The sequence below is a fragment of the Lithobates pipiens genome, unplaced genomic scaffold, assembly GCF_037356315.1.
Source record: "Lithobates pipiens isolate NorthernLeopardFrog02 unplaced genomic scaffold, aLitPip1_a1.2 Scaffold_60, whole genome shotgun sequence".
NCBI lineage: Eukaryota > Metazoa > Chordata > Amphibia > Anura > Ranidae > Lithobates > Lithobates pipiens.
In genome coordinates, this window is record NW_027507882.1 from 2,347,557 (window position 1) to 2,369,150 (window position 21,594).

A 21,594-nucleotide genomic window follows, 5' to 3' on the forward strand; every position below is an offset into this window, starting at 1 on the left:
CAGTGAAGGGGTTAACCAGTGGGTGGCAGTGTAGGGGTTAAGTGTTCCTAGGGGTGTGTTACTAACTGTGGGGGGGTTGGGTTTTCATTTAGTGACACTGATCTCTGCTCCAATCACATGGAGCAGAGATCAGCGTCACTAGTTGCTAGGCAGAATGGAGAAATGCTGTTTACAATGGCATTTCTTCATTTGGCCGCTCCGTGAGACGATCACGGGTATGCCCGCGGCGATCGAGTCCGCAGGTCCCGCGACCGGACTCACGGGGGTCCCGACCAGCGCGGGAGTGCGCCGCCGGCGGCGTGCTCCCGATGGCAGGGCGGCAAATTTAAAGGGACGTACATGTACGCCCATTTGCCTGTGCCATTTGCCATTTGCCCGTGCCATTCTGTCGACGTACATCGTCGTGCGCTGGTCGGCAAGTGGTTAATAAAAGCAATGACAAAACAATGATATTACAGTATGTGTAAAATTTGCACATTGAGTATCATAGAAAATGTATATATAGAGTATAGATGGGTTGCAATTGGAAAAATAAATGTAAAAAATAGATATACTGTATGTCTAAGGTGTGTTAAAATTGTATTTTATCTATTAGACAGTGTATACACAGTAAATAGATTAATCCAAAAAAATGTATATGTATACTATATACATACATACTATATATATATATATATATATATATACATATATATATATATATATATATATATATATATATATATATATAGTGGTAGTATGGTACCCCACCAGCGGAAGGATGCAGTTCTCAACCAGGCAGGTTGAGGGGCTCCAGGGGAGTTGTTTGTTTGAGAGGAAACTGGCTTTTCAGTTTCCTCATCGTTTAAAAAAAATCCAGTTTGGGACCTGGAGCCCGGAGATTCCATAGTGTTATGGGTGGGACTAAATCTCCAATCCTGGGACCGGGTTTTTGGAACAGCCAGGAGTCTGGCTGGTTGATTGAGCAGGTGGGTCCTGGGCTTATAGCAAAGTTAGGATTAGGGTTCTGGGCTCCACCCAGAGAGACAGGAGGTCTCCAGAGAGTCCAGAGAGTCCAGAGAGTCCAGAGAGTCCAGAGAGTCCAGAGAGTCCAGAGAGTCCAGAGAGTCCAGAGAGTCCAGAGAGTCCAGAGAGTCCAGAGAGTCCAGAGAGTCCAGAGAGTCCAGAGAGTCCAGAGAGTCCAGAGAGTCCAGGTGTGCACTAGAGAAAGCCAGAGACCCAAGTCTGAGGATCAGAGCAGTGAGGGGCTGCTTTCTAGATAGACACTGTGTGTGTTAAAGCTGTGCGCATCTGAGACAAATGAAGTGAAAGGCCTGAGCAGCAAGGAAGCTGAAAAGAGGTACAGTAGTTGTGCGGGAACCCTGCTATATGGCCAAAAGGGCTGAATTGTAAAGCCTAGGTGGCAGTGCTGCTGAAGAGAGCCAGGTGGCTTGGCATTTTTCATGTATTTTTTTTTTGGCAGAAGAACCCCTGTGTGGGCAACCAAGTGCATGTATGAACTTTGTTGTTCCTTTTTAATAAAAGTGGGCTACCATTAGAGGTCGACCGATATGGGTTTTTCTCTGGCCGATGCCGATGCCGATATTTAGAAATCATGGCGGCCGATAGCCGATATATGATGCCGATTTTTTTTGGGCCGATATGTTAGGCCGATTTTATTTTATTTATTTTTAATCCCCCTTGATCTAACACCCCTTTCCCACTGGGGCGTTTTTTAAGGCGCTTTTGGGCTAAAAATAGCGCATGTAAAGTGCCCTCAAAATGGCTCCCCTGCAGTCTGCGTGAAAGACAGAGTGCTTTCACACTGAGGCGATGCGCTGGCAGGATCTTAAAAAAAAAAAAGTCCTGCAAGCAGCACGTTTGGAGTGGTGTATACCGCTCCTCCACCACTCCTGCCCATTGATATGAATGGGCACCACTGCCGAAGCGCATGCAATGCGATTTGGCAGCGGTGCTTCATGGGCGCATTTAACCTCTTCCTTGGCCGCTAGCTGGGTTATATGTGCCCCACTAGCAGCCAAATAGCACCGCTAAAATGATGGTAAAGAGCCGCTAAAACTTGCATTTTACCATCAACGCCTGCCCGCTCCAGTGTGAAAGCGGCCTTCATAAGTGATACAGAAAATTGCTTACATTTAAACATTTATTAAACAAAACAAACCTCCAATCAGTTTACTTGTATGTATGATTTAGATTAAAAAAAAAAAAAAAAAAAACTAATATATTAAATAAAATCAGGTAGTCAAAACTTTTGGACAAAAAAAATAAAAAATGGGCTAACTTTACTGTTTTTATTTTATTTTTATTTTTTAAATGGTGTATTTTTTTTCCAAAAAAATGCATTTGAAAGACCTCTGTGCAAATGCTGTGTGACATAAAATATTGCAACAACCGCTATTTTATTCCCTAGGATCTCTGCTAAAAAAATATATATAATTTTTGGGGGGTCTAAGTGATTTTCTGGCAGAAAATACAGGATTTTTACTTGTAAGCAACAAGTGTCAGAAAAGATTTAAATGGTTAAACTGAGAACTTCTACACACTGAGATGACTTCATTCATTCAAGTGTAAACATTGTATCATTTTGTTCTTTTCTTGGCAGCCTGCCCAGAGAGGAGGAAAGGGTTGCTATGACGACTCAGTCAACTTGCACTGACTTCTATACAGAAGTCATTTCAAAGTCCCGCTGTAGTTCTAAATCGGCTTTTTATCAGCACAATCGGCCGATGCCGATTATTTAAAAAACGGCAAATATCGGGCGGCCGATATATCGGTCGACCTCTAGCTACCATGCCCTTAAACGAAAGTTCCTGTTCGCTGTGAACTTACTGAAAGGCATCTGCCACTGAGTTAAACATCCCCCAATGTTACCTGATATATATATATATATATATATATACACATACAGTGCTATGAAAAAAATATTTGCCCCCTTCCTGATTTTTTAATTTTTTTGCAGATTTATCACACTTAAGTGATTCAGATCATCAAACAAATTTTAATATTACACAAAGATAACCCGAGTAAATCCAAGATGAGTTTTTAAATTATTATTTAATTTATTAAGGGAAAAAAGCTGTTCAAACCTGCCCGGCCCCATGTGAAAAAGTAATTGCCCCCTCCCATGCTGAACCACAATTTTTTGGAAAGTCGAGTTAAATTTCACTTGCCACATACTGGCCTCATTACTGTCAGACCTGTTAAATCAAAAAATCTATTAAATAGAAGCGGTATAACAAAGTGAACCACACTAAAATAACTCAAAAAGCCACACATCATGCCGTGATCTAAGAATTACAAATCCATTTCCAAATCATTGGAACGCCAGTCAACCATAGTGAGAGCCATTATCCACAAATGGAGAAAACTTGGAAGGGTGGTGAACCTTCCCAGGAGTGGTTAACCAAAATGACTCCAAGAGCACAACGACCACTCATCCGGGAGGTCATAAAACAACCAGGAACAAAATCTAAAGGACTGTAGGCCTCACTTGCCTCAGGTAAGGTCAGTGTTTATGATTCAACAATAAGGGACTGGGAAAAAATGTCATCCATGGGAGAGTTCCCCAGCCAAAACCACTGCTGACCAAAAAGAACACAAAGGCTCATCTCACATTTACCAAAAAACTTCTAGATTATCCCCAAGACTAATCTGTGGACTGATGATACAAAAATTTTACTTTTTGGAAGGTGTGCGTCCTGTTATATCTGGCATAAAACGAATACAACATTTCATAACAAGAACGTCATACCAACAGTCAGACATGGTGGTGGTAGCATGATGGTCTGGGGCTGCTTTGGAGCTTCAGGAACTGGGTGACTTACCATAATTGATGGAACCATGAATTCTGAGCTCTACCATAAAAATCCTAAAGGAGACTGTCAGGCCATCAGTTTGTGACCTCAAGCTCAATTGCACTTGGGTTATGCAGCAGGACAGTGATCCGAAACACAACAGCAAGTCCACCTCAAAATGGTTCAGATAAAGCAAAATTAAGTTTTGGAGTGGCATAGTCAAAGCCCAGGCTTAAATCCAAATTGAGATGCTGTGTCATGACCTTACACAGGCCGTTCATGCTGGAAAACGTTCCAATGTGGCTGAATTAAAACAAGTCTGCAAAGAAGGGTGGGCCAAAATTGCTCCACAGCAATGTGAAAGACTCATTGCCGGTTATCACAAATGCTTGATTCTTGTATTTGCCGCCAAGGGTGGCACAACCAGTTATTAGGTTTAGGGGGCAATTACTTTTTCACATAAAGCCAGGCAGGTTTGGACAGCTTTTTTGCCTTAATAAATGAAACCATCATTTAAAAACTGCATTTTTTATTTACTCGGGTTAGCTTTGTGTAATAATAAAATGTGTTTGATGATCTGAATCATTAACCGCTTAAGGACCGCCTTCTGCACATTTATGTCGGCAGAATGGCATGGCTGGGCACAATCACGTACCTGTACGTGGCTCTTTAAATGCCCAGCCAATGGGTCGCACGCGTTCTGCCGGTGGCGCACTCACGACCCGGTCCTGAGCTCTGTGGCCACTGGACCCGCGGACCCAATCGCCGCTGGTGTCCCGTGATTGGGTCACAGAGCTGAAGAATGAGGAGAGGCCTCTCCCCGTGCTTCCTAGTGTGGCTGTCACCGATCATCTGTTCCCTGTTCTAGGGAAAGACGATCAGTGATGTCACATGCCAAGCCACGCCCCCAACAGTGAAAAAAAACACACACATGTCACACATAACGCCTCCCCGCCCCCTAGTGGTTAACTCCTTCACTGCCAGTGTCATTTACACAGAAATCAGTGCATTTAAATAGCCCTGATTGCTGTATAAATGACAATGGTCCCAGAAATGTATAAAAAAATGTGCGATATGTCTGCCATAATATAGCAGTCACAATAAAAATCGCTGATCGCCGCCATTACTAGTAAAAAAAAAATATTAATACAAAATGCTATAAAACTATCCCCTATTTTGTAAACGCTATAACTTTTGCGCAAACCTAATTTTGCACTAATTGCGATTTTTTTCTTTACCAAAAATATGAGGAAGAATACGTATCAGTCTAAACTGAGGAAAAAAATGTTTTTTTATATATTTTTTGGGGATATTTATTATAGCAAAAAGTAAAAAAATAGCATTTTTTTCAAAATTAGCTCTCTATTTTTGTTTATAGCGCAAAAAAATAAAAACCGCAGGTGATCAAATACCACCAAAAGAAAGCTCTATTTGTGGGGAAAAAAGGACGCCAATTTTGTTTCACAGCATTGTACCTACACAATTTATTATATATATATATATATATATATATATATATATATATATATATATATATATATATATATATATATATATATATATATATATATATACAGTGGTGGGAAAAAGTGTTTGCCCCCTTCCTCATTTCCTGTTCCTTTGCATGTTTGTCACACTTAAGTGTTTCGGAACATCAAACCAATTTAAACAATAGTCAAGGACAACACAAGTAAACACAAAATGCAATTTGTAAATGAAGGTGTTTATTATTAAAGGTGAAAAAAAATCCAAACCATCATGGCCCTGTGTGAAAAAGTGATTGCCCCCTAAACCTAATAACTGGTTGGGCCACCCTTAAAAGGAACAACTGCAACCAAGCGTTTGCGATAACGTGCAATGAGGCTTTTACAGCGTCCTGGAGGAATTTTGGCCCACTCATCTTTGCAGAATTGTCCTAATTCAGTTACATTAGAGGGTTTTCGAGCATTAACGGCCTTTTTAAGGTCATACCACAACATCTCAATAGGATTCAGGTCAGGACTTTGGCTAGGCCACTCCAAAGTCTTCATTTTGTTTTTCTTCAGCCATTCGGTGGTGGACTTGCTGGTGTGTTTAGGATCATTGTCCTGCTGCAGAACCCAAGTTCGTTTCAGCTTGAGTACACGAACAGATGGTCGGACATTCTCCTTCAGGATTTCTTGGTAGACAGCAGAATTCATAGTTCCTTTTATCACGGCAAGTCTTCCAGGTCCTGAAGCAGCAAAATAGCCCCAGACCATCACACTACCACCACCATATTTTACTGTTGGTATAATGTTCTTTTTATGAAATGCAGTGTTCCTTCTACGCCAGATATACTTGGACACACACCTTCCAAAGAGTTCCACTTTTGTCTCATCGGTCCACAGAATGTTGTCCCAAAAGTCTTGGGGATCATCAAGATGTGTTGTGGAGAAATTGAGACGAGCTTTGATGTTCTTTTTGCTCAGCAGTGGTTTTCTCCTTGGAACTCTGCCATGCAGGCCATTTTTGCCCAGTCTTTTCCTGATGGTGGAGGCATGAACGCTGACCTTAACTGAGGCAAGTGAGGCCTGCAATTCCTTGGACGTTGTTGTGGGGTCTTTTGTGACCTCTTGGATGAGTCGTCGCTGCGCTCTTGGGGTAATTTTGGGCGGCCGGCCACTCCTGGGAAGGTTCACCACTGTTCCATGTCTTCGCCATTTGTGGATAATGGCTCTCACTGTGGTTCGCTGGATTCCCAAAGCTTTGGAAATGGCTTTATAACCCTTTCCAGACTGATAGATCTCAATTACTTTCTTTCTCAATTGTTCCTGAATTTCTTTGGGTCTCGGCATGATGTGTAGCTTTTAAGGATCTTCTGGTGGACCTTACTGTGTCAAGCAGCTCCTATTTAAGTGATGCCTTGATTGTGAACAGGTGTGGCAATAATCAGGCCTGGGTGTGGCTAGAGAAATTGAACTCAGGTGTGGACAACCACAGTTATAGTATGTTTTAACAAGGGGGGCAATCACTTTTTCACACAGGGCCATGATGGTTTGGATTTTTTTTCACCTTTAATAATAAACACCTTCATTTACAAATTGCATTTTGTGTTTACTTGTGTTGTCCTTGACTATTGTTTAAATTGGTTTGATGTTCCGAAACACTTAAGTGTGACAAACATGCAAAGGAACAGGAAATGAGGAAGGGGGCAAACACTTTTTCACACCACTGTATATATATACGAACATAAAAATATTTATTATTATTTATTTATTTTTTCTAATTGTCTGTGTCCCTATTGCGGAAATTCACCCTCTCTATTTGTCCTGGTGACCATTGTCAATGAGACAGAAAAAGTCATAAAAACTCAACTTTTTACATTACAAGAACTATTAACCGATGGCACTGGTTTAACAACATATTTCCCCTTTTTTACACCTTTTTGTGTCGTTAGGGTAGAAAGTGAAAGGGAATCTCCCCAAAAGGGCAATGAGAAAAAAAAATACTGTCAGTGTTTTAACCAGTATATATTTTAAAAATAAATATTTTGGTAAAAAAAAAATGATAAAAGCAGTTTGGCCAGCTCAGGTGATATTCCTAGATAGTCAATGCCCAAAAACAAGCCTGAAACAGGAGGACTGATTCATTCTAGTTGTGACATCTCAACAGATTTTTTTTTTAGTTCTTTTTTTGTAACAATGACAATAAAACAGGGACAAAGCCAGTATTGGTATCAGATAGAGGTGATGTCATTATTCACAAGAATGCAGAAGAATAAGGAAACCAGTATACTAAAATTTACCTGGTTAACATTGTGAAACACTGTGGAAATTCTCAACAGTAATCGAGAAAAGAGGTCCCCGCCCTGGGAGGTATCACTTGCTATAAAGCTGTCACCAGCAGACACTCTGTCATCTCAGAGCACAGAGCAGCTTCTTCCAAGCAGGTAAGTCTCTTATTATTGAAACTGAGTTGAACCATCAGAGTCTTGGTATTGATAGATGTTAGATGTTGATAAGTAAATAGATTCTTATTTTTTTTTATTTGTATTTCTTTTTTTTTTTTCTTCTTTCAACACAGAGATAGTAATATACTAATTTATCTCAACATCATAAAGAACATAAAGATATTACATAATATAGCGTATACACCTGAAGTGCACTAGGAACAGCTTGTGGTAGTTTCCTAATGTCTTACTCCAAGACCTGTGAAGATGTGAGTTTGCAGTATGGAAGTTTGCCTAAATGATGGTAAACAGTATCTAAGTCTTGTTCCAATGGGTAGATAAAGGTCACATATCGGTATAAAGCTATTCGAATTTAAAATTAAAATTTGTATAAACATTCTCAGTACATTCAAATGTCATTTGAATGTAGTTCAAGATTTTGTTTGCTTCCAATATTGAATGTCGGAGTGAATGGATCAAATAAAATCCACATACGCTGTTAGAAATTTTTACACTCGAGAAAAAAAATCTCCATCTTCCTCCTTCAAATTTTCTTCTCACTGCGATTGGAAAAGAATGTCAATTTGACCCCATAAATGATTATAAAAAGAGAACGTACTTACAATGAAAAGTGTTTACCGAAATTCAAACTAGTGCAAATGCAAATCCAGCTAAAACTCTTCTCTAGAAAAGTACCACCAAAGTTAACTTTTTATCAATTTAGTTAATATCTTTATCTTTATTTCTACGGTGTACAGATTTTAACAGTGAGTGAATAAGGGTAAAGAATGATGTAGACCTCTATGAAAGTGAGTATTGAAAAGGCATGATGAAGGCCACACATAAATATGATCCTCACAGTTTAGGGATTCTTCATTTCAAATAATATCAGTGAAGATCTGATATTCTGCAAATGCTTTTTATATAAAAAACATAGATCACTTAGATCCCTAATGCCAAACCCATGACCAGGGGTCCCTTTAGCAGTTATATTGCAGCTCTTAGAGCCCCTGCAGGACAGTGAAGGAAGAATATTCTTAGCAGTTATTTGGTTTGGTTTGTTCCTTTTACACTTTCTTACTTTTGTGTGGTCCATCCCTCTTCTTATTTTAGTTTTTTTGGTCCTTTGAACTTTTATAATGGATTTTTCAAGTAATTTTTAAAGTAGGACGCAGAAATGAAGAAGCATTGCTTTGTAAAAGGTCTGTAATAGTGGGGGTAGTAGGGATGGCTTTAGCTTACTCCAAAGCCAGAAATTAGCCTTTATTGCTATCAATGACATTGACCCAAAATGGCCATGGGTGGTCATTGACATTGACTTAATATGGCCATGCAAGGTCATTGACATTGACCCTATATGGCCAGGCGACCATATCAGCTCAATGATGTCAGAAGGATCCCTACCTCTTTGTGTGCAGGGTTTTGGAATACCCCACCGGTGACTCATTGCCCCAGCAATGACATCTAACTTCTGGACTTCAGGACTCAAGCCCAAACCAATTCCATGCCCCATGTAACTTTTTTTCACAGCCTATTACCAGATCCTGAAGCATATCCTCAGTCTCCAACAATAGGTGGCCATACTTGAATAGAAATTTGGGTGGTCCCTGCTGAATTTCGATCCATGTATGGGCAGGCTGATTGTACCCAAGTTGATTGATGGATGTACAACCAGCCTGTCGGATTTTTGGTATGTGAAGCCGGGAAGGCTGAACACAAAAGCTCTGCAGGAGGCATTCCCCCACCAGCACTGAATTGAGGGAATTGAGTCATTTTATTTAAAGAAAATCGAATCATCTATGGGCTGCCTATCTCTTGCAGTGTGTCTGCAGTCTGACAGTTTTCTGTAATATATAGTATTACATCCAATGAAACATTATGTTCGTCCTTTGGCCATGTTCTGGGTCATGATTGAGGACCTTTATGTTTAGAAAGTTGACCACCATTGACTTATATGATTGAATACTAGCTTATATGGAAGTGTGAAAATCCCTGTCAGGTTTTTATTGGTATCTATAACTACGGTGGAGAGGTTCACCCTCTCTATTTATCCTGGTGTCCTTTGTCACCATTACGGAAAATTATAGACGTGAGGGTCAATTTTGCAAAGGAGTCATCTGTTCTTTTAAAAAATAAAAACCTAAGAAGGGATTTCCCCCCTACTTTGAAAAGATTCCATCGTACTTCCTGTTGTGTCTTTGACAAGAAAAGTGAAGGGAATTCTCCCTAATGGAACACAAGATTGCGAAAGGAAAGAAAAAACCTGACTGGAGTCTTAACCATGCAGAACTAAAAAAATACTTTACATACATTTTACGAATGGAAAATGTGTCTTTTGTTGCACCAAGCTAAGAAATATTCAGGTCCAGATTTATTCCAATTAAAGATTGTTTACAAAGCCATTGCACTTTGAGGGCTGCAGCTCCCCCTTCATCAGGCTACTAGAACAAGCTAATGACGAATGTTGTGCTAACCCACAACATTGTAAAAAACACCCTTGGAAAGGGTCCATTGAAAAGATAAATAACTAAGTTACTAATGCGGTTATAAATTCTGAGGTATGCTCTTGACGTTCACTAGAGCAGAAGATGCTACTTGGATGGTCAATGTTTGGTCTATTACAGACATCACTAAATGGCAGGCCGCGATCCGGACACTGTCCCATTCAGACCACCACAGTCCCACCATTTAGCAGCTGGTTCTTCCCCCAGTGTCTGCCACTGTCATTATCACAGCAGAACAGAGAGCTGGAGGCAGAACCATTCTGGACAGAGAGCAAGAGCTACTGGCGTTAACTTTTCAAGTCAACCAGCCCGTGATTGATTGCTGGGATGCAAGGTGGTCCTAGCAACCAATCATCAACTTGTAAATCGGAAAACTTATTTTTGGCAGCTCTAGCTTCTGCCCTCTATCCAAAATTGTTCTGACTTCAGCTCTATGCTCTGTTGTACACCTGAGTAAAGGTAGGAGAGGGCAGAGCTGCAGGGGGGCCTACAATGTGAAGTGAGGGGGCAAAGCTGCAGGGGCTGTGATGTAAAGTGGGGAACAGAACTATGGGGCTGTGATATGAAGGTGGAAACAGAGGACACCACTGTGGGGGGAGGAGGGGCAGAGCTGCAAAGAGGACAGAAGACGCCACTGTGAAGGAAGGCAGAGGATACCTATTAGGTGGTGATGTGAAGGGGCAGAGGGCACCATTGTGGGGGGAGGGGTTATATGAAAGAGGAGAGGCAGAGGACACTACTGTGGAGGGGTGATGTGAAGGGGGTGAAAGAGGACACTGCTGGGAAGGGGGGATTGTGATATTCAATGGGACTGAGGATGTAAGAACTGGATTCCGATGTAAGAGGAAGGGGGGGCTGTGATGTGAAGGACCTGAGTCAACACACAAACATGCGATTTGGATCTCTGCTGGAAGAAAATTTAGTGATCAGACCTCCGTGAATTTTTATTTAATACCCCTGGTCTTTGACATTACAGAAAAAAGTCTAGTTGGATGCAACAAACTACTACTGGCTGTATACCATGACCTGAATATATGAGAAACTTCAAAGACCTGAGTGGTAAAACCAATGACATCTAATCTCTTTTCAGGAACCCCAATTTGGTGTAGAAGCAACTCTGAGTAAATATATATTTTGGACTGTACATTACAGTTCTTGACAAGTCCTTTTTGTGAAGTCTCCATAATGGAGGGATTTCCTGCTGTGTTCTACAGCGAGCCAGCGGCGCTGGGACTACTTGCCAATGCTGTCAGTGCTTTCCTCGTTTGTATGCAAAATTTTTCTCTCTTCAACACCTCAGTTGCCATTGGCGGAGTGGAAAATATCCTTGCAGGTAAATATAAGGTCATGCCAGTTTGCCCATATACGCTATATTATCAAAAGTATTGGGACAACTGCCTTTTTACACGCACGTGAACTTTAATGTCATCCCAGTCTTAATCCGTAGGGTTTATTATCGAGTTGGCCCACCCTGTGAAGCTTTAACAGCTTCAACTCTTCTGGGAAGGCTGTCCACAAGGTTTAGGAGTGTCTATGGGAATTGTTTGACTATTCTTCCATTTGTGAGGTCAGTCTCTATTTCATCCCAAAGGTGTTCTCTCAGTTTGAGGTCAGGACAGTCAAGTTCCTCCACCACAAACTCACACATACATGTGTTTATGGGCCTTGCTTTGTGCACTGGTGTGCAGCCATGTCGGAATAGGAAAGAGCCAACCCCAACCTGTTCTCACAAAGTTGAGACCATGAAATTGTTCAAAATGGCTTGTTATGCTAATGCCTTAAGGGTTTCCTTCACTGAAATTAGGGGGCCAAGCCCAACCCCTGAAAAACAACCCCACACCATAATCCCGCCTCTACCAAATTATTTGGACCAGTGGACCAAGCAAGGTCCATAAAGACATGGATGAGCGAGTTTGGGGTGTAGGAACTTGATTGGCATGCACAGAGTCCTAACCTCAACCCGATAGAACACCTTTGGGATGAATTAGAGCAGAGACTGCAAGCCAGGCCTTCTTGTCCACATCAGTGCCTGTTCTTCTGGCAGAATGGTCAAACATTCCCATAGACACACTCCTAAACCTTGTGGAAAGCCTTCCCAGAAGAGTTGAAACTGATATAGTGGCAAAGGGTGGGCCAACTCAATATTGAACCCTACGGACTAAGAATGGGATGCCATTAAAGTTCATGTGCGTGTAAAGGCAGGTGTCCCAATACTTTTGGTAATATAGTGTATATTTCTGTAATAAAGAAGTGGAAAATTATTGATATTTCTCATCTTAATTTTTATAGGTGTCCATCTGATATTGATTGGTGGTATCACCCAGCTCATTGCCGGATTCCTGTCTTTCAGAAAGTATGACCATCTAGGTGGTACAGCCTTCATAGCCTTCTCTGCATTGTGGAGCAGCTATGGTGCTACCCGTATCATTGTTGGTACAGAATCAAACACTCAGAACAGTTCAGTAGTGCCAGCCTTTCCTCAGATTCCAGTGCAAGAGAGTGCAGTGGCTGGGCTTGTCTCTTACATCATAATTGCATTTATTCTGGCTTTCTGCTCAGCAACAGTTAACTATATCATGCCTTTTGTGTTTGGAGCGCTAACACTAACACTGATTTTTGAGGCGGTGGGCCTGTTCAGTCGGTGGGCTTTGGTGGTCTCTGGTGTGCTTGAACTGATCATAGTGTTGTGTGGACTTTACGGAGCAGCAGCCCTACTGCTCAAAGGCATCACCCAGAGATATGTGCTTCCAGGCTTCGGCAATGCCCTCTTTAACGTCCTACTTTTTGGATCTGCCAATCGGAAAACTTCTAAGGCCACAGGAGAAGAGAAAAAGAAAAATACAAAATATGCTGAGCCAATGGCCCTGGGCAACCTCTGTGACACCATCTCTCCTTTCATCATGGCATTCTACTGCTTTGGTTATATGAAGACTTTTTATGTAGGTGCCATCTGGATCAGCATCAATGTCCTGTCTCAGCTGCTTTCCAGTTACTACAGTTATCTGAGGGATGACGTCTACCATGCCACAAAGTTTGCTTTCCACTCTATCTTCTGGCTGGTCAAGTCATGGGAAGAGTTTACTGCCACAGTTGTCCTCACCTCTACAAAGGTCTCAGATAGCAGACAGCTACTGGTTGGTGACTGGTTCTTCCTGGCTTCAGCTTGTGTGTTCTGCTTTTTATCACTAAATAAGGACACCCTTGAAGTAGCACATAATGTTGCATTTGCTCTCATAACTGTGTCCACCATTCAGCAAATCCCAAGCCAAGCTTACTATATATTCTTCGGAGTGACTTGCAGTTTGTTTACCCTGGTCTCCCTTTACACAATGTTTGCCAGCCTTGTAAATTCCATAGCGGAGAAAGTTCTGATACCCATTGGAGACATAGTGATATCAAGTGCCAAGCTCCAGAAAGTGCTGCTATGGGGCAGACAGTGTCTAAAGAAGCCGGGACAGGAGCTAACGGTCAAGGAAAATATCAGCTCTCTCTCTTCGGACCCTCTCTTCTACATGTGCAATGGTTTAGCTGCCCTTGCTGCTATCCAGAGTTCTTTAAACTACTCAATCCAAGCACATTTATCAATTCCCTGGGTCCTTATACCTGGTGCTATTATACAACTATACATTTGCAGAATCGATGTCCAAGGGGGTCGAAGATTTGGCTCAATTCTTCCATTTTGTTATTCCATTGTCTGGGCAACCTGGGTGTGGCTACGGTTTGCAGGTATGAAATAGACCACATTTCTAAATATAAAAAAGAATTATTATGTACTTATTGAGGAGTACTAAACATGTACTTTAGTACAGATATCCTTTAACTGATGTCCCTTTTAGTGCCCCCTGAGTCTTATATTGCCTTTTTATTGATAGAAAATTGAGTGTCAATCATGTTTTCTGAGCAAGGCCTCAAACTATTGAGCAAAGGATGAATCCTTTGAAGTAGCACATCAATGTATTGGAACAAATGGCACCCCCAACATGTTTCACTCCACTCCTCAGAGCTTAATCATCTCCCCATGATTAAGCTCCGGGGGGCGGGGTGAAACACATTGGGGGCATGGCCTAGAGGGAGCCAAGGCCATTTATTCCAATACCAGCGCAACTTCATTGATGTGCAGGTTCAAGGGATCCATCCTTTGCTCAAGTTTTTTGGAGCCAAGACAAACTCCTTCCCTGGTCTGCACTCACAGTGGTGGACACAGAATTGCTTTCCCTAGTAGCCTGAGTGGTACACATTTTCCAAGAGCAAGAGCAGTTGCTCCAAAGCTTAGTACATGTGCAGAAGCTCTGCTAACTTCCATCCCCCAATCATGTGCAAGTGAAAATTTTTCCTTGCACGTGATTGTGTATTCTTTAAAGTTAAGTTAAGTTAAGTTAAGCCTTACCTCATTTACTAAGTCCTGGAACAACTGCACCTGCACTTTACAGTGCACAGCCTAATTGCCTTTAGTAAATCAACCCCTGGGTCCACCTCCATTATCTTCAGTCTAGGTGCACTCTGGATCAATCACAACATCTACTTTTTCAAAAGAGCAAGGAATGGGGGGTGGGGGGGTGGTAGTAGATCCAGCCAGCCCCTCTATACCTGCGCTGGGCCCAATAAGTTCAACAGGAAGTCCAGCGGCAGAGAAGGGACTTTTTTGAAAAACCTTTGGGTGCATGAACGGTAATGCCACAGTTTGTGGCTCCCAGTGGTTTACATAAAAGTTCCCCAGGCCCCATCAGTTGAGCAGCAGGGGCCAGGGACAGAGAGGGGACTATTTTTCGAGCAATGGAGTCATTTTATGTGCCATGGCTGCTGACCATTAAATTCTGGCCTCTTTTTCTATATGTCAGGCAGGCTGTATGAGGGAAGCCCTGACAGGTAGGCTGTATGGAACCCCCACAACTTCTAATGGTAACCCTGCTTACCTGTCCTCACTCCTTCCAGATCTTTGCTGTGCAGCTCACTGTTCTCCCAGTCGCCTAGTCAGACAGCTTCATTTTACATTTCTACAGAGAGGTTATCTCTACTAAGTATTTTATTAGTGGATTGCCATAGGAACAAATTGGATTTTATCCATTCTCGTCCAGAACAAGAAGCTGCTTGGCCTTGATTTTACAACTCCCAGTTGCCCATATAGCTGACAGTTTGCATAGTGCACAGCCTAATTGCCTTTAGTAAATCAACCCTTGATAAATCTGACAGTAGCATGGACAAGTGTGTGTAATGCCACGTACAAACGATCAAAAGTCCGGACTCGTGTGTGGGCTCTGGCGAACTTCTTTTACCCAAAAGTCCGGTGGACTTAGAAAGTAGTTTTGACTCAAAATTTGTCCGCCAGACTCGTAGTCCGGTGGACAATATGGCCGTGTGTGTGCTAGTTCGCCGTACTTTTGAAATGAACGGACTTTTCCCGCATGGAGAAAAGTCTGTTCATTTTGAGCGCGGCTCCAGGTAGCCGGGACTAGCAAAGGAAGTCAATGTCGCCGCCGAAGGCGGCAAGATTGACACGTCGCTGGCCCCGTCACCTGGTGTGGACTTAAAGGGGAAGCCCTACGCCGAAAAAATGGCGTGGGGGTCCCCCCAGGTCCATATCAGACCCTTATCCGAGCACGCAACCCGGCCGGTCAGGAAAGGGGGTTGGGATGAGCGAGCGCCCCCCCTCCTGAGCCATACCAGGCCGCGTTCCCTCAATATGGGGGGGTGCTTAGGGGAAGGGGGGCCGCGCGGCCTCCCCACCCCAAAACACCTTGTCCCCATGTCGATGAGGACAAGGGCCTCTTCCCGACAACCCTGGCCGTTGGTTGTCGGGGTCTGCGCGTGGGGGGCTTATCGGAATCCGAGAGCCCCCTTTAATAAGGGGGCCCCTGGATACCGGCCCCCCACCCTATGTGAATGAGTGTGGGGTACAATGTACCCCTACCCATTCACCTGTGAAAAAAATTTAAATAAAACGCAACACACAAGGGTTAAAAATAATTGATTGCACAGCTCCGGGGGTCTTCTTCCATCTTGGGGGGGTCTTCTCGCCGGACTCCTCTGCTATCTTCTGCTCTTTTGCTAGCTCTTTTACTAGCGGAGGTGCCTGGCTTTCTTCTTCCAACTTCGGGGGGTCTTGTCCCCCTCTTCGGGGGTCTTGTCCCCCTCTTCGGTTCTTCTTGCCGGGCCTCCGCTCCTTCTTCCAGCTCTTTTACTGGCGGTGGCCTGGTCTTCTGTCGCCGCTGTCGCCACTGTCTTCGCCACCTTCTCTTCTTCTCTTCTTGAGATGTTGACTCATCGCTGTCTCTGGCCGCAATGACAGGGACACGGCGTGCGGCGACTTATATAGGGACATCGCCGGGTGATGTCCCTGCCCATTATGATGTCACAGTCCTAGAGGATGCTGGGACTGTGACATCATAATGGGCAGGGACATCACCCGGTGACCCCGCCCATTGTCCCTATATAAGTCGCCGCGCAAAACATCCCTGTCATTACGGCCAGAGACAGCGACGAGTCAACATCTCAAGAAGAGAAGAACAAAAGAAGTGAAGAAATGTGATCGTGTGTACACGGCATAAGACTTTTATGCAAGTGCTGGGGAAGGTAGAGGAAGGTAGAGCGGGTCAGTTAAAGGATAACCATACAGAAATACATGTATTCTTTAAAAAACACAAAGAAATATTAAATACACCAAATAATAAATATGAACCATTGCCCATTTTTTTCTGTAATTAATAAAGTCTAAAAGATCATTTACTTTTTTCTAGGTCCTCTGCTAGGAATTGCTTTAAACAATGATGCTGGTTTCACAGTAGGAGCAATTTCTTTTCTGGTAGTCAACATCTTCATGATTGCTTTTGGTGAGTATTACATTAATATAGTTCACATTTATTTTCTTCAACAAAGACGTGATATTTCCTAGAGAAAGGTAGAGGAGGCACTCAAGGGACTTCCAACTGAAAATCCAAGATAGCCTTGGTGTAATAAAACAAATTTTGTTGTCCTCTTCATTCTCCTTTGAGAAATCAAATAATAGGAACTCAAAGAACTTTCAACGGAGAATCGAAGAGATATTGGCAGAGATAGAGATTTTCACAGGTTATCAAAATGTGGTCAATACCTGAGCACAGTTGGCCTGTATTCGGCAGCTCAATCCAAAGACAGTGATCTCACCAAAGAGGACATTCATCCAAGTTAAGAAATCCATGTGTAATAGGTCAAAGAGAGTGCCAAATAAATAATCATTGGGAGTCCAAAGATTTTTTTTGTCCAACTGGTTACAACAAGCACGTCAAAATACAGCTAAGGCTTGTTTTTCATTTGACGCTCTTTGACCTATTACATTCAACTCAAGTGAATGTCCTCTTCAGAGGGATCTCTGTCTTTTTGGTGAGCTGCTGAATAATGGTCATTTGGGGTCAAGAAAAACTTTGTCTGCATTTAGATAACCTGTGGAAATCTCTATCTTAATAAGATACCATTATCTCTTGGATTCTCTGTTGAAAGTCCTTGAGTGCCCATTCTCTTGGATACATTTAGATTTTGCAGTGGAGAGTGACAAAGACAATAAGTTTGCTTTATTACACCAATGCTTTAGTGAGTCAAAGCCTGCCTTTATCATGGCCACCATAAAGGTGACTTTCCGAAACATTGCCATAATAAAGCAACTTTTTATTCTTATGTCCTCATTATCCTCCATTGGAGGTCCTTTGAGCATCTACTCTACTTTTGATGAGTATGTTGATGATGTTCTATTATATTACGATATACAGTATATAATTATATATTTTCACTCTGAATACCCAAACATGAACAAGGAATTTTTTTGGGCTTTAAAACTTTATTTTTCTTTGCACACGAATAGATGATTGAACTAAACTCAGTTTTTTAAATCTTAAAATTTTTTCTTTTTTATGAGAATTATTATCTACAATTTTACAATTAAGTAAAGAAATTAAGCCCTCTCACTTCAGCCCCTTAAAATACCCTAAGCTGAAACCCTCCTTTACTACCTTCGTTACCTCCTATAATGGTGGCCTCTTCCTGCACTGTTTACTTTTTGGCCAGAAAGACCTAGTGTGGTGTTGACCAACAGTATAGGTACAACCCATTCTAGTCTATGGGATGTTATTATCTTCGGGGGCTGGAAGCTTTTTACCTTAAAGTGAAGGTGTCCTTTAAAAAAATATTTCTGTCTATCTGTACATCAATGCACTTAAAAAGAAAAATAAGGGTTGCTGTCACTGGTGTGACTTTGTTTATTAACAAAACCATGTGATCAATGCTGACATTGAAAACAAAGTCATGTAATTTTTCAAATAGCAAAAAGTTAAGGCTAGCTTGATGAAAGCAAAATTGGTAAATTGTGGACAAAATAATTTTCATTGAAATCCCTCATCCCTAAAAGTAACCTGTGTTAAAGTAGAGCCAAAACTTTGACTTTCTAATTTTACAAGATGTCCATTTCTGAATTGATAATTGATTATTTCTATAATCTGTTTCCATGACGTCAATATGAAGGTTTTTTTGGGTTTGTTTTTTATCTAGCAGCTCATGCCAACACTGTCCTACTACTTGTCGGTGTGATGATGGAGGCCGTGATAGGCAGTTTTCTGCTCTTCACCTTGGAGAAGCTTCCTCTTCAGTATGAAAGTAGGTGCTAATTACTTTTAATGGACTGTTGGGCAATTGTATAGAAGGGATATAGTATACGAGGGTAGTCTGAAAAGTTCATTGCCGGACATGGAAGGAGTGACCAGATATGGAAGGAGTGACTAGACAGACATGAAATTTTATCACAAGGCACGCTTTCAGAAGTTCAGCATTGACAATGGCACATGCATGCTATACGGTTTTCATGTGCTCTTAGCAAAAAAATTGGTACCCCCTGCAGTCAACTTGAAAATGGAGAAAGTGGAAGAAGGATCAAAGTGTTCCATCAGCAGGCAAAGTGATGACAAAAGTCTTCTGTACTGCTGCTTTACACTCTCAGAATCCCAGAATACTTTACCCACTGATAGAATACTCTAATACACACGATCAGACTTTCCGCCAACAAAACCATGGATTTTTGTTCAAAGGTTGTTGGCTTAATCTTATCTTGCATACACATGGTCAGACAAATGTTGACCAACAATTCCGAATGTGGAAATGCAGTGATGTACAAGATGTATGATGAGCCAAGAAAAAGGAAGTTCAATAGCCAGTGCGGCTCCTTCTGCTTGAATCTTGTGTACACACGATCGGACTTTCCGACAACAAAGTTTTGTTGGTGGAAAATTTGAGAACCTGCTAAGAAACATTTGTTGGCGGAAAGTCCGATAGAAAATGTTTGATGGAGCATACACATGGTCAGACTTTCTGACAACAAGCTCACATCCAACATTTCCCGTCGGAAAATCTGACCGCGTGTACGCGGCATAAGGCTTCTTCTTCCACTTTCTCAATTTTCAACTTGACTATGGGGGTGCCAACTATTTGCAAAGAGTGCATGAAAACCATATGGCATGCATGCACCATTTTCAGTGCTGTGATAAAGTTTCATGTCTATGTGATCACTCCTTCCATGTAGGGTCTTGAACATTTCAGACTACTCTCGTAGTATAGATACTAGGATCATTTGTTGGAAAGATGGCCCTCAATTGCATTTAACAATGATCCTTCAAATAGCTTACCATTTTAACCGTGTTTAGGTTCTTTTTTTTTTTTTTTTTAACCAAAATTTTTTATTAGAGTTTGCATGGTACAAGTATGAAACATTAGACATGGAGAGATGTAGCATTGTTGTACACAATTAAAACAATGTTCCGCATACTCACAAGAAATGAAACTGCAGTATCCTATTAGAGCTATTATAGGATTAAAACCTCAAATGGCCTACTAGGAGGCCCAGCCTGTCACCCCATATGGGTATACACTGTGAGCAGGCTTAGCACTGGAGTAGGATTAACTGAAAAGTAGTTCCCTTTGACCTTACTGAGGGTCAAGGGCGATGGCTCAGGTAAGTATGCATCTTATTAGATTTATTACTTATTACAGCAAAACTTGTTCATAACGCATAGGGAAAACAGTAAACAAGAAACTTCAATACAACAAAGATACAGTTTCATCTTTGGGCACTACCCCTGGGTTAGAACGGGTGAGATTACCTCTACTTACACTGCAACTGGATGTAACGTGTTCCGAGATATGGTTCAACAGTATATCTTTGACCTAGATCACAAATGCGGAGAGGCGTATTTGGAAGAGTCCCAGGTCTCCCAGTATTTATGGAAACCCGGAGTTCTTCCTTCTTTGTATGCTAACAGTTTTTCCATGAGGTATATATTGTTTACTCTGGTTATTACCTCCTCTAAGGAAGGGGGTGTGGGGGACTTCCATTGTCTTGTCAGTGAAATTCTGGCAGCATAAAGGATATTAATCACTATTTTTCGCAGCAGTGGGGAGAATTGTTCTATTGAAAGGCTGAGGAGTGCCAAACCTGGGTCGAGATTACACCTGGTTTGTGTGATGTCTCTGATCAGGAATTCTACTTTCTTCCAATATGGGGTGATAATTTCACAGCTCCATAATGTATGGAGAAGATTCCCAGTGTGCTGGCAATTCCTCCAGCACAGAGGGGTTGTGTCTGTGTGCATTTTATGGATGCGTAGTGGAGTTAGATACCATCGGTGGAGTATTTTCTGGGCATTATCCCAATGATCTATACAGGCAGAGGATTTCCCACTATATTTTAGTGCCATATGCCATTGCGAGAATGAGTATTCTTTCCCCAGTTCTCTTTCCCAATGCAGCATGCAGGGCAATTTGGAGTTCAGGTACAGAGGGTTTGCTAGTCTATAAAAAAGCGAAATCCCCTTTCTGCAGTTAGAGCGTTTGTTTAGGAGGAAATCCCACAGTGCTTGCGGAATTTCTACAGGATTAGTAGCATTGGACACATTATGATGCTTAATTTGGTATAGCCTATATAGGTCTGCTAAATCTCTTTGCCCGTCAAGGGGTGCTAGAAAGTGATTGCCTCATTGTTTCCAGTGATGTGTTGAGAAATTAGGTATGAGGTATTGGTAGCTTGCTAAGGGAATTTGTAGTTTGCTCATCGGTATGTCAGTGATTTTCCTTTGAGTCAGGCCCGACCATGCCTTAAGCGTGGCTTGTACAGTGGGGTTGTTGGGGGTAGTTGGTTTGTGATGAATACTAGCCACCATTAGTGATGGCCGAACAGTTCGCCCGGCGGTCGTTTCGCGGCGAATTTCGGCTGTTCGCGGTCCGCAAGTTCGGCGGACTATTGGCGCCGTTCGCCCGGCGGACTTCCGTGTTTTTACTGTGTAAAAGAACTTTGACCTGATGACACATCCATCATGGGGTACAGGACAGCCAATTGAGACATTACAGCACAAGGTCACTTGGACATTCCCCCTAA

The 21,594-nt window shown here is 42.0% G+C and overlaps 1 protein-coding gene across 4 annotated transcripts in view; it reads left to right on the plus strand.

The window, feature by feature from the left end:
• Window positions 1-21,594, plus strand: part of LOC143958279 (uncharacterized) — a 189,136-nt gene that overhangs the window by 127,806 nt on the left and 39,736 nt on the right. Inside the window, exons 1-5 of one of the 4 annotated variants that reach the window (XM_077467800.1) lie at window positions 7,610-7,704; window positions 11,299-11,541; window positions 12,498-13,934; window positions 16,943-17,035; window positions 18,723-18,827. In XM_077467800.1, coding sequence (XP_077323926.1) covers window positions 11,394-11,541; window positions 12,498-13,934; window positions 16,943-17,035; window positions 18,723-18,827 — 1,783 coding nt within the window. In that variant the 5' untranslated portion in view covers window positions 7,610-7,704; window positions 11,299-11,393. Of the gene's footprint in view, window positions 1-7,609; window positions 7,705-11,298; window positions 11,542-12,497; window positions 13,935-16,942; window positions 17,036-18,722; window positions 18,828-21,594 lie in introns of those variants that run through there. The other 3 variants (XM_077467801.1, XM_077467799.1, XM_077467802.1) reach the window with 3 other exon arrangements.